The following is a 13,205-nucleotide window of genomic DNA, read 5'->3' as shown; positions in this document are numbered from 1 at the left end:
CATTCATGTTAGCTTAATAACATTCATGTTTGCTGGCTAAATGACACTCATGTTAGCTTAATGTCATTTCTGTTTACTAACTGTCATTTATATTAGCTTAATGACATTTATGTTAGATTAATGTCATTTGTGTTAGCTTAATGTCATCTATGTTAGCTTAATGACATTCATGTTTGCTGACTAAATGACATTTATGTTAGCTTAATGTCATTTCTGTTTTCTAACTGGCATTTATATTAGCTTAATGACATTTATGTTAGCTTAATGTCTTTTATGTTAGCTTAATGGCATTTATGTTAGCTGAATATCATTTATGTTTTCTAACTGACAAATTTATTAGCTTAATGACATTTATGTTAGCTTGATGTCATTTATATAAGTTAAATGACATTTATGTTTTTTTTAATGACATTTATATTAGCTTAAGGTCATTTATGTTAGCTTAATGCCATTATGTAAATTGCTTAATAACATTCATGTAAGCTTTTATGTCAGGTTTACTACATGGCCTTTCAAAGCATTTAACATGTTTTAAAGTCTGAGGAAAATGATTTGTAGGAACATTGGTTGACATAATTCATGACTTCCTTTCTAACCTGTGTATTTGCAAATAGTTTATTAGGTTAAAGTCAAACTTGTACAATATATTGGTAGGAATGATATTTTCAAACGTGTCATAACTCTTTATTTATCTTTTCAGATGGAAAATATATTAGAACAATGGGGACCTTTGTGTACCTCAATAGGGGTTGGAACAGCTGTGGCAGGGCTTGCAGCTACATACTATGTTGCCAGTATGCCTGACCCCAATTGTATACCACCAGTTGACTTAAATGACCAGTCCTATCTTCTAGAGGTATATTTCTGAGTCTTCTTTATTTGACAATATGATAATAAAGGTTTGAGGATCATTATAACAGAAATACTTTCTTTACTGCAGTAGAATCATGTAGAAAATAAAGTTTACATTATGAAAGAAATGCTTTTATTACTGTAGAAGAGTCGGGTAGAAAATTAAGTTTACATTATATAACATTCCCAGGGTTATTTGATGATAATGATCAGTGTTTTATTTGTTACAACTCTGAACTACTGTAATAATGCACTACATTAAATGTCATGCAGCATGGATATTTAATGGTGCAGACAAATTGCTGACAGAAATACATGTATTACTTAGGCTAAGTTTAATAACATTGGGTTCCTTGTGTTCAATTTCTAATGTTAACTTTCAAAGTTTTGAGTGCATTGATCTAGAATAATGAACAGTTTGAATTAAAATATTGTCAAACGCTCAGTATGATAATATAGGGTTCATAGATCATAGTTTTTTACCAATTTTAGGATGGTTCTAGAACAAGCAAGCTGGTTCCTAAAGGGGCAGAGTACAAGCCACTTTATGAAGGCATGGAAACCTTCTATGATGTTTTCCAGAGAGGCATTAAACTGTCAGGTGAAATATAAAGCTTTAATTAATATAAACCTTATTTGTACAATTATAAACTCTAGTGTAAAATTATTTAAGATTTTAAGGGAAGTTAACTTTACTTTCAAGATAGCAGTTATTTTGTTGTCGGTTAGTTACAAATGTTACTTAACATCGTTAGCAATAGAAAATAAAATAAAAAAAGAAAAACATATATATTAGTTAATGTTATAATTGTCCTTTTATACAGGTAATGGTCCATTTCTGGGAACACGTTCTGGTCCAAATCAGGAATATGAATGGCTGTCATACCAGGATGTAAGATATTTATCTTAGATTGATTTTATAAATACAATGTTAGGCGATGTTAGCTAGGCGGTATTGTGGAGACTTTATATTATTATATTTGAAGTTCTCTGTCTTACAGAAAGTAAAAAAAAATAGTTACTATAGTTACTATCACATGTACAAAGAACTGGGTCTGAGGTTAAAAAGAAATGTTACAGGCTCAAAGTCAGATCTCAGTTAATTGATTGGTCATAAACTTCCCAAGTATGTACACTGACCAATCACTGTCATAAGATTTTAGACAGAACTATGAAAATGGTTGTATAACCCTGAGGCCAGGTCATCATAAATAGATATTTTAAAAGTACTCTAATTCTAGCACTTATTGTTAGCTGGTTGTTGCTGTTTGGTCTATATTTAGTGACAATCACATAAAACCTTAAGTTGGCTGTTTGTATGATATATCACTTAAAAATATTCCGCAAAATAAATCATGTTTAAATATATTTAATGAATTGAAGAAAACACAAATGCCATTCAGTATAAAGACTGAATAATGATCAATTTCTAAGTTTATGTACTTTCAACGTTTTTTGTTGTTCTTTAATTGACCTTGCTCAATGTCAAAGGATTTCCTTTCATTCTGAATGTTATCTTTTAAGACATGCATATGTTCTGTTGATGCGTTGTAGGTATATGACCAGTCTGTATCACTGGGGTCATGGATGGTCAGTCAGGGAATGAAGAGTGAAGACAAGACAATTATTGGTATCTTCAGTCAAAATAGAAGTGAGGTACGTGACTTTTTTGTGTCACCCCTACAGAGAAGTAATGGCCCTTTAATGATTTGCATTTCAATCTACTCCTCGTATACCACTAATGCAATGAAACTTTACAGGATTGATTGGTAGCACAAGTAGTTGTGCATAGTACATGTAATTTCCAGTTCAATGATTTTGGCTGGGTTATGGCCCTTGGATATAAATCGCATTTTGCCCTGTTAATAATTTTTGTGTCTCCTGCTACACAGTAGCTACAACATGAATTAGCTATCATGAGGTGACACATGTGATCACTAATCAGTCATGTTCTGTAAGTCAGGTTGGGAATTTAGTGTTGTCACAGGTTTACTTGTGAACCCTGTAATATCAGGTGACACTTGGTGCATGATTTCAGCAAGGAGCAGACATTTTAATTTAAACTCTGACCTTCCTTAACAGTCGGTAATTTATTACATTACAGTGGGTAATTTATTACATTACAGTGGGTAATTTATTACATAACGATGGGTAATTTATTACATTACAGTGGGTAATTTATTATATTACAGTGGGTAATTTATTACATTACAGTGGGTAATTTATTACATTACAGTGGGTAATTTATAACATTACAGTGGGTAATTTATTACATTATAGCGGGTAATTTATTACATTACAGTGTGTAATTTATTATATTACAGTGGATAATTTATAACATTACAGTGGGTAATTTATTACATTATAGCGGGTAATTTATTACATGACAGTGGGTAATTTATTACATTACAGTGGGTAATTTATAACATTACAGTGGATAATTTATAACATTACAGTGGGTAATTTATTACAATACAGTGGGTAATTTATTACATTACAGTGGGTAATTTATTATATTACAGTGGATAATTTATTACATTACAGTGGGTAATTTATTATATTACAGTGTATAATTTATTACATTACTGTGGGTAATTTATTATATTACAGTGGATAATTTATTACATTACAGTGGGTAATTTATTACATTATAGCGGGTAATTTATTACATTACAGCGGGTAATATATTACATTACAGTGGGTAATTTATTATATTTCAGTGGATTATTTATTACATTACAGTGGGTAATTTATTATATTACAGTGGGTAATATATTATATTACAGCGGGTAATATATTATATTACAGTGGATAATTTATTAAAAACATTGGGTAATTTATTGTATTACGGTGAGTAATTTATTACATTAAAGTGGTTAATTTATTATATTACATTTGGTAATTTATTACATTACAGTGGGTAATAACAGAGAAAGCTTGTTCAGCATATAGTTTTGTACCTGTGGCATTATATGACACTCTAGGAGATGATGCTGTCACATTCATTATGGAGCAAAGTTAGATTTATTCGATTTTTTGTTTTTGTTTTTTTGTTTTTGTTTTGGGTTTTACGTCACATCGACACAGTATAGGTCATATCGCGACGTTCCAGCTTTACTGGTGGAGGAAGACCTCAGGTGCCCTTCCGTGCATTATTTCAGGCACGAACGGGTACCTGAGTAGAACCACCGACGTTCCGTAAGCTAGCTGGATAGCTTCCTCACATGAAAGAATCCAAAGTCCTTGTCGGGATTCGAACCCACAGCGGTTAGGGGCAAGTGGTTTGAAGTCAACGACCTTAACCACTCGGCCACGGACGCCCCTCGATTTTTTGTTCAACGCCAGTTCAAACAGTATTTCCCATCAAATGATGGTAGTCAGTTACCGTCCTTGTCTTTGATTTTTAATACTTTTACTTAAGTTCTGTTGGATTTGAATGCTATTAAAATCACTGACTTTTTATCACATCCATTACAAGATGCATGCACTAATTCTCTATAGGAGTCTTTTTTCCGCTAGTAAAGCTGGAAAATCACCAAATTAGAATTAAGTAAGACTTAAAACTCTTTTGAAAACACTTACTAAGAGAACCAATAATTTTATCATAAACAAAAACGGTTAAACTTTTGTTAAATACTTCATGGGAAGAAAATCTTTTCCTGACAAGACATTTTTCCAATTTTGCAAATTTTTCTTATATTTTCAGCTGAAATGCCTCTAATTGTTGTTGATTTATCAGAAAAAGTTAATAAATTGTTACAAATGGTTTCAAATGGGCGTGGCAAAAGTCTTAAAACCATCCTTGTGATGAACGGGTTAGACGGGGTGGATCAAGAACTTGCAGCCAAGGTCAAGATCAAGGTTGTTTCCTTCAAGGAGGCCCTGGTAATTTTTTTCTTTGATGTTTACCATAAAAATATTAAAAGAAGTGACGTGCAACAATAAAAATGGGGAATAAAAAACAAAACATGAATTAAAAGGTTTTCGAACAAAACAAAACAAAATATTGAAATGTAAAGTAAATATTGTTTTAAAGGGAGACACAGGCAAAATTCTAATTTCTTAGTTTTGGATTTTTCTTTCATTATTCTGTAAATGTCCTCAAAATGAATACACTAATCAGTCAAAAGAACAAAACATTTCTCCATTTAAAGAATAAAATGGTGTTTTCCTAACTTGACCAGCGTGGGTCAGGTTAGAGCGCTAAGATTTCACAATAGTTGTCACTGTGTACTCTGGAAACGTTAAAGAACATGTCAAATCAACTACTTAGACTTGTTTCAATCATACAATATCCACAATACCTGTTATTGTAACTTCCAGGGTTTGTTCAAATCACACGACTTGTTTTTAAACTATTCGGTGATTCTGTTGGCGTTTAAATGTCGTTCAACATATATAGATATATTTAAGCTTCAAGCCCAAAATATACAGAATTTATACAGAAATTCATGCTGGGACTTTAAGAAATGTCATTTTAGAGTGATTTGAGTACAGAAGATCAATTTTATATTTTTGCCATTATTTTGCCTGAGTATCCCTTTAAGCATAGTTTAACAAATTTCTTGATTTAATTTTTAAAATGATTAACAATACCATTTTTTATTTCCATTCAATGTATAACACAAAATAAATTTATAAAATAATGGTTTTTGTAAACTGTTTTAGTACATTACATTATTTGCATTGACATAGAAACCTATATTATGTCATTCCAGGAAAAAGGAAAATCTGACCTTAGAATTGTCAAGGTAATGTTAAATTTTCTTTGATTTTAGATAATCTTTCATATTATTCTTGGATCAATTGCTGAAAAAACTGTTAAATTTGACTGCCTGTTAAATAAAAAAAGTTTAAATTTAGCGCTTTGAACAACTAGCCACGGAATAGTATGATTTATTAAATACATAGAACATTTGTTCCTTGCTTCAATAAAAAATGATAATTTTGTTGGCTTTAACATCTGTATTTATATTCTCTTCAATCAAGTTAAATTTGAATAAATCAGTTATATATATATTTAACCCTTCTTTGAGGAAGAGCCTATCTAATAATGTAATGTAACTTTTGCCAAACCTTTCTACTTACTATTTTGAAAACCAGTTGTTACTGTTTGTATTTACATGTATATGCTGATGGTCAAGCCATTTCTTTCTCTTTTTCTCTAGATATTTAAGGATTTAGGATGTTTGGGGTAAAGATAAAACTATTAGGATTTTGTGATTGTATCTTTCTGCCCCAGTAGACTGTACTGTATTAAAAATATTGATCGTTCATGTTAATTATTTAATGAACTGTCAAATATCGCTTTTCACTGCATTAAATCTATTAAAATGGCACTGTAATAAATACATATCATAATACACAATGTAAGAATATCATTGTTAATTATTCACAGCCTCCAAGTCCTGATGACATAGCAATAATGTGTTATACCAGCGGAACTACAGGTATTTTGTTTTATTAAATTGAAATGTAGCAAGTCTTTTAAGATATTTTATGTCTGTCCTTGAGACGTAAAATATTGTATCAAAATATATCTCATTCAGGAAATCATTAAGTACCATCATGTAACACTGAGATGTTACCCAGGGAATATGAATATGTTTAAAACAACTGAATACAATTTTCCATTTTAATAGAGAAGAAAAGTTAAGACTTGCTTGTCAAGTAGATTAGTTTTGAAAGATGAAGTTGGCAGGGAGGAGTAAATATTTATTAGTTGTATTAGTTGTATAAATAGTGACCTTGTGACAGAGTGACAGGATAGAAATATCAACTAACACAATGTATAAATAGTTACCTTTTGACAGTGCCAGGATAGAAATATCAACTAACACAATGTATATCTGAACATTGCAGTGATAAATTTATAATAAAAGTTTGTTAATGCTGATATTTCACATTAGTTTATGCAAATATATTTTAGTTTGATTGTGTTGGAAGCTATAAGCGTATTGAAACACCCTCAAATGCCTTCCTGGAACCAACTAGTACCAACCAATGTGTATAAATTGTTGCTCAAGTAAAAAACGGCCAGCTCCTAATGGGGTTTGTACCAAAGCGGCTAACAATCCTCTGATTACTAGTCTGAGACGTTATTTTTTTGGGCCACACAAATTTTTTTCATTAATTGATAATGCTCTCAAAAAAGACTTATCTGAATATTTATTATTTACATACAATTAGAATATGTTTAGCTTTGTGTCATGATATTATATATGTGTATCACTAGATGTCTCACATTTTATAATTCTTCATATATGTTACATGGCTTTCCAGTGGATAATCATGACATTTATATAATCTATATACATAGCTGCAGTCGATTTATTAAAATTAATTTCATTTTTTTTTCTCTAAGGAAGAAAGTTTGTTGTACTATAAATTTCAACATAATGATCGTAAACAGTTTATTTCGCCATATAAATAGTTATTTGCAATGTAACTCTCACCTAATGTCTCATGTTATATACAAACAGCCATTTTGACATAGGGCCATATAACTTGTCCAAAAAAATTTTGTAACTAATTATATAACATTTTTCAGGTAATCCAAAAGGTGTGGTGATTACTTACAGACAGGCTATTGCTCAGATGACTATGATTAGTATCAATGACTATGTAAGTTTAAATGGATATAAACCTATTTCTTATGAAATATGCTTATAAAATTTATCAACAGTAAAACTATATTGTTTCCATAATTTCATGGTCGAATCTCGGCAGAGTTGTAACAGGTTGATTGTCATTTTGGGCATTGCTTTCATTTTCACAGCTTAACATTGGCAATTAAGCAAATGAATATCTATAAAGTTAATTAGTTTACCAATGCAAAAACTTATATTTTTGTCAAAATAATGGGAGGTAATTCATCTTAAATTTTTAGTTTTATGTTAGCATAATTATTATCTTTCTTTGGTTTCAGCATTACAGAAAATTCAATAAAGATGACGCACATTTGTCTTACCTTCCTCTGGCTCACATGTATGAACGTATTGGTCAACAATGTTTGACCATGGAGGGAGCTAAGATTGGATTTTTCCGAGGGGATGTTAAACTGTTGTTAGATGATTTGCAGACGTTAAAACCTACCGTGTTCTTCTCTGTTCCCAGACTTATGAACAGAATCTATGATAAGGTTTGTATACACGTCCGTCTGTACCCAGACTTGTGAACAGAATCTATGATAAGGTTTGTATACATGTCTGTCTGTCCCAGAATATATAATAAGGTTTGTAAACATGTCCGTCTGTACCCAGACTTGTGAACAGAATCTATGATAAGGTTTGTATACATGTCTGTCTGTACCCAGACTTGTGAACAGTATCTATGATAAGGTTTGTATACATGTCCGTCTGTACCCAGACTTGTGAACATAATCTATGATAAGATTTTTATAAATGTCCGTCTGTACCCAGACTTGTGAACAGAATCTATGATAAGGTTTGTATACATGTCCGTCTGTACCCAGACTTATGAACAGAATCTATGGTAAGGTTTGTATACATGTCCGACTGTACCCAGACTTATGAACAGTATCTATGATAAGGTTTGTATACATGTCTGTCTGTCCCGAGATTTATGAACAGTATCTATGATAAGGTTTGCATACATGTCCGACTGTACCCAGACTTATGAACAGAATCTATGATAAGGTTTGTATACATGTCCGTCTGTACCCAGACTTGTGAACAGAATCTATGATAAGGTTTGTATACATGTCTGTCTGTACCCAGACTTATGAACAGAATCTATGATAAGGTTTGTATACATGTCTTCTGTCCCGAGATTTATGAACAGAATCTATGATAAGGTTTGTATACATGTCTGTCTGTCCCGAGATTTATGAACAGAATCTATGATAAGGTTTGTAAACATGTCTGTCTGTCCCGAGACATATGAACAGAATCTATGATAAGGTTTGTAAACATGTCTGTCTGTTCCCAGACTTATAAACAGAATCTATGATAAGGTTTGTATACATGTCCGTCTGTACCCAGACTTATAAACAGAATCTATGATAAGGTTTGTAAACATGTCCGTCTGTTCCCAGACTTGTGAACAGAATCTATGATAAGGTTTGTATACATGTCCGTCTGTACCCAGACTTATAAACAGAATCTATGATAAGGTTTGTATACATGTCCGTCTGTACCCAGACTTATAAACAGAATCTATGATAAGGTTTGTATACATTTCTGTCTGTCCCGAGACTTATGAACAGTATCTATGATAAGTTTTGTATACATGTCTGTCTGTCCCGAGACTTATGAACAGAATCTATGATAAGATTTGTAAACATGTCTGTCTGTCCCGAGACTTATGAACAGAATCTATGATAAGGTTTGTAAACATGTCCGTCTGTACCCAGACTTGTGAACAGAATCTATGATAAGGTTTGTATACATGTCTGTCTGTACCCAGACTTATGAACAGTATCTATGATAAGGTTTGTATACATGTCCGTCTGTACCCAGACTTATGAACAGTATCTATGATAAGGTTTGTATACATTTCCGTCTGTCCCGAGACTTATGAACAGTATCTATGATAAGTTTTGTATACATGTCTGTCTGTCCCGAGACTTATGAACAGAATCTATGATAAGGTTTGTAAACATGTCTGTCTGTCCCGAGACTTATGAACAGAATCTATGATAAGGTTTGTAAACATGTCTGTCTGTCCCGAGACTTATGAACATAATCTATGATAAGGTTTGTAAACATGTCTGTCTGTCCCGAGACTTATGAACAGAATCTATGATAAGGTTTGTAAACATGTCTGTCTGTCCCGAGACTTATGAACAGAATTTATGATAAGGTTTGTAAACATGTCTGTCTGTCCCGAGACTTATGAACAGAATCTATGATAAGGTTTGTAAACATGTCTGTCTGTCCCGAGACTTATGAACAGAATCTATGATAAGGTTTGTAAACATGTCTGTCTGTCCCGAGACTTATGAACAGAATCTATGATAAGGTTTGTAAACATGTCTGTCTGTCCCGAGACTTATGAACAGAATCTATGATAAGGTTTGTAAACATGTCTGTCTGTCCCGAGACTTATGAACAGTATCTATGATAAGGTTTGTAAACATGTCTGTCTGTCCCGAGACTTATGAACAGAATCTATGATAAGGTTTGTAAACATGTCTGTCTGTCCCGAGACTTATGAACAGAATCTATGATAAGGTTTGTAAACATGTCTGTCTGTCTCGAGACTTATGAACAGAATCTATGATAAGGTTTGTAAACATGTCTGTCTGTCCCGAGACTTATGAACAGAATCTATGATAAGGTTTGTATACATGTCTGTCTGTACCCAGACTTATGAACAGAATCTATGATAAGGTTTGTATACATGTCTGTCTGTCCCGAGACTTATGAACAGAATCTATGATAAGGTTTGTAAACATGTCTGTCTGTCCCGAGACTTATGAACAGAATCTTTGATAAGGTTTGTAAACATGTCTGTCTGTCCCGAGACTTATGAACAGAATCTATGATAAGGTTTTGTAAACATGTCTGTCTGTCCCGAGACTTATGAACAGAATCTATGATAAGGTTTGTAAACATGTCTGTCTGTCCCGAGACTTATGAACAGAATCTATGATAAGGTTTGTAAACATGTCTGTCTGTCCCAGACTTATGAACAGAATCTATGATAAGGTTTGTAAACATGTCTGTCTGTCCCGAGACTTATGAACAGAATCTATGATAAGGTTTGTATACATGTCCCTCTGTACCCAGACTTATAAACAGACTCTATGATAAGGTTTGTATACATGTCCCTCTGTACCCAGACTTATAAACAGACTCTATGATAAGGTTTGTATACATGTCCCTCTGTACCCAGACTTATGAACAGAATCTATGTTAAGGTTTGTATACATGTCTGTCTGTCCCGAGACTTATAAACAGAATCTATGATAAGGTTTGTATACATGTCTGTCTGTCCCGAGACTTATGAACAGAATCTATGATAAGGTTTGTAAACATGTCTGTCTGTCCCGAGACTTATGAACAGAATCTATGATAAGGTTTGTATACATGTCTGTCTGTCCCGAGACTTATGAACAGAATCTATGATAAGGTTTGTATACATGTCCCTCTGTACCCAGACTTATAAACAGACTCTATGATAAGGTTTGTATACATGTCCCTCTGTACCCAGACTTATGAACAGAATCTATGTTAAGGTTTGTATACATGTCTGTCTGTCCCGAGACTTATAAACAGAATCTATGATAAGGTTTGTATACATGTCCATCTGTCATGTGGTATGAGGTACCACACACAAGAACTTACATACCACACACAAGAATTTATATACCATACACATGAACTTACATACTACACACAAGACCTTATATACCACACACATGAATTTACATGTAAGAGATAAATTAAATAGAAACTGTATTTTACATTTTTTGATAATTTTTAACAAAATTGTGGACTGAGAAATTTGTTTGTATCTTTTAAGTGTTTTGATATTAAATTTATTTTTGACCTACAGGTGATTGCAGGAGTTAAAGCCAGTAAAGTGAAACAGTTTCTGTTTAATTGGGCAATTTCCTCCAAGGAGAAGGAACTGAAACAGTAAGTTTTCTTAAGTAGAAGAAAATGATGTCTGATTTTATTATTATTTTTCTTCTAAATCTCGAATGAAAATCAACTTTTTTTCTTCAATGGACTGTTACAAATCTTAATCAGTGTTAGTACAGTTAATAAAGTTTAGGGGACAAAGAATATTGAAATGTTGTATTGACGGATGAATTTGTACGAAAAAGCAATGCAAGTTTTTAAAATACCCTAAACTATTTGATTAATTAAAGAAAAGAATTGAATTTAAGCAAGTGTCGAATAATAAATGTTTGAGGACTTGGTCAGATTAGGTAGTCTTACTTTAATGCTTTCCCACCAAAATATTTTAACATCTGCCATTATCGTAGCAAATCGATTATTTCTGGGCATTAGATTATTTACAATCACTCATCCTTTATTGCTATGTACTAAATTACGGCTATAAACGGTTAAAATCTATTGAATACTGAAGATTGTGAAAAATAACATTCTAGAAATAACCAAATTATTACGATATTGGCCGATGTTAGAATTTCTTTAGCAAGAAAGCAATACAGTAATAGTGCCTTAAACTTTGCTTTTATTGGACAGGTATGTAATAAGACGTAACAGTATTTGGGACAAGATTGTGTTTAAGAAGATACAGGCATTGTTTGGTGGTAAAGTTGATATTGTTGTCACAGGTTCTGCCCCACTAGAAGCAGAAGTTTTAACTTTCTTTAGATGTGCTCTTGGTTGTGCGGTATGTAGAAATATTTGTAATTGATTTTCCAATAAGATAACTCTTTGTTAATGTATGCTCTTAACTTTATATTTTATTTACTACTTAAAGTATTTACTGATTGAGGTAACTGTTAGAGGTTTTATATTTGAAACTTCATTCATGTCTTCATGATTTTAATTGTAGGTCATTGTCAAAGATCCATAACTATAGCATGAATATGTAAAGAATTATTCCCCTTGTAAATATTTATAAAGAGGAGGAATAAAATTTATATGAAGAAAACATGCTTGGTTTACTTTGAGTGTGTTAAATGTATATTTATTAGTACTAAAGAGTGAAAGAATATTATATAAAGAACATGGTAAATTTAAAAGCAGACTGCTTCCAGACTTGTGTCAATTTTCATGAAATTACTTTAATGTATTTGAAAGTAAAATATTGTTAAGTAAACAAAGAAAATAATTTACAAATTGCAAACAGCACTTGGAAACCACTTAAATTAATAAAAAGTGGTCAAAATAAGCAAAATAGACTTTACTGTGTTATAAACGCAGTAGAAATATGGTGATAAAGACTTAAAATTAGCCCTCGATCACACATAACATTATAACTATTACTTTTATCTAAAATATTTTACTTTTCTTAAAATCTAAGTACATTTTTCTCAAGTCTAAATTCTTGAAATATTTTGGCTCATCTGGAGGCATGCAGCTTCAGTATTTATTGTTTACATTACAAGGGAGGCAACTATGAAAAATCATATAATGAAGTTAACAAGAGTTGTGTTATGATTATAATTGACTGTATTTTACAGTTTGTAGAAGCATTTGGACAAACAGAAAGTGTTGCAGCAGTAACTATGGGGTTAGTTGGAGACTGGAGTGCAGGTAAATTTAAATGAATAAATGTCATATAGTTGTTAATTACCTAAATGATTTCATTACCCTGCTTACGAATTGGCGCTGATTTGTCATATGATTTTATCCACTGATATTAATCAAATCTGTGGCGTTAGTGTATGTGAGATATCATTTTAGCAG

General features: G+C 32.1%; 1 protein-coding gene across 1 annotated transcript; it reads left to right on the top strand.

Moving 5' to 3' along the window:
* Window positions 1-697: 697 nt before the first annotated feature.
* On the top strand, window positions 698-13,052 carry LOC132743774 (long-chain-fatty-acid--CoA ligase 1-like; the record flags this gene model as incomplete). The annotated part of the gene is given in 13 exon segments (XM_060732339.1): window positions 698-856; window positions 1,345-1,453; window positions 1,677-1,744; window positions 2,407-2,508; window positions 3,770-3,869; window positions 4,559-4,737; window positions 5,571-5,603; window positions 6,251-6,302; window positions 7,403-7,476; window positions 7,781-7,993; window positions 11,374-11,456; window positions 12,033-12,183; window positions 12,980-13,052. Coding segments are annotated over 13 exon segments (1,393 nt in total), but the record flags the coding sequence as incomplete, so codon positions are not given.
* Window positions 13,053-13,205: the final 153 nt, after the last annotated feature.

Source organism: Ruditapes philippinarum, unplaced genomic scaffold (genome assembly GCF_026571515.1).
Source record: "Ruditapes philippinarum isolate M1 unplaced genomic scaffold, ASM2657151v2 ctg5352_1_1_1_1, whole genome shotgun sequence".
Lineage (NCBI taxonomy): Eukaryota > Metazoa > Mollusca > Bivalvia > Venerida > Veneridae > Ruditapes > Ruditapes philippinarum.
Note: the sequence above shows the minus strand (reverse complement) of the source record. Positions and strands in the feature narration are given on the sequence as shown.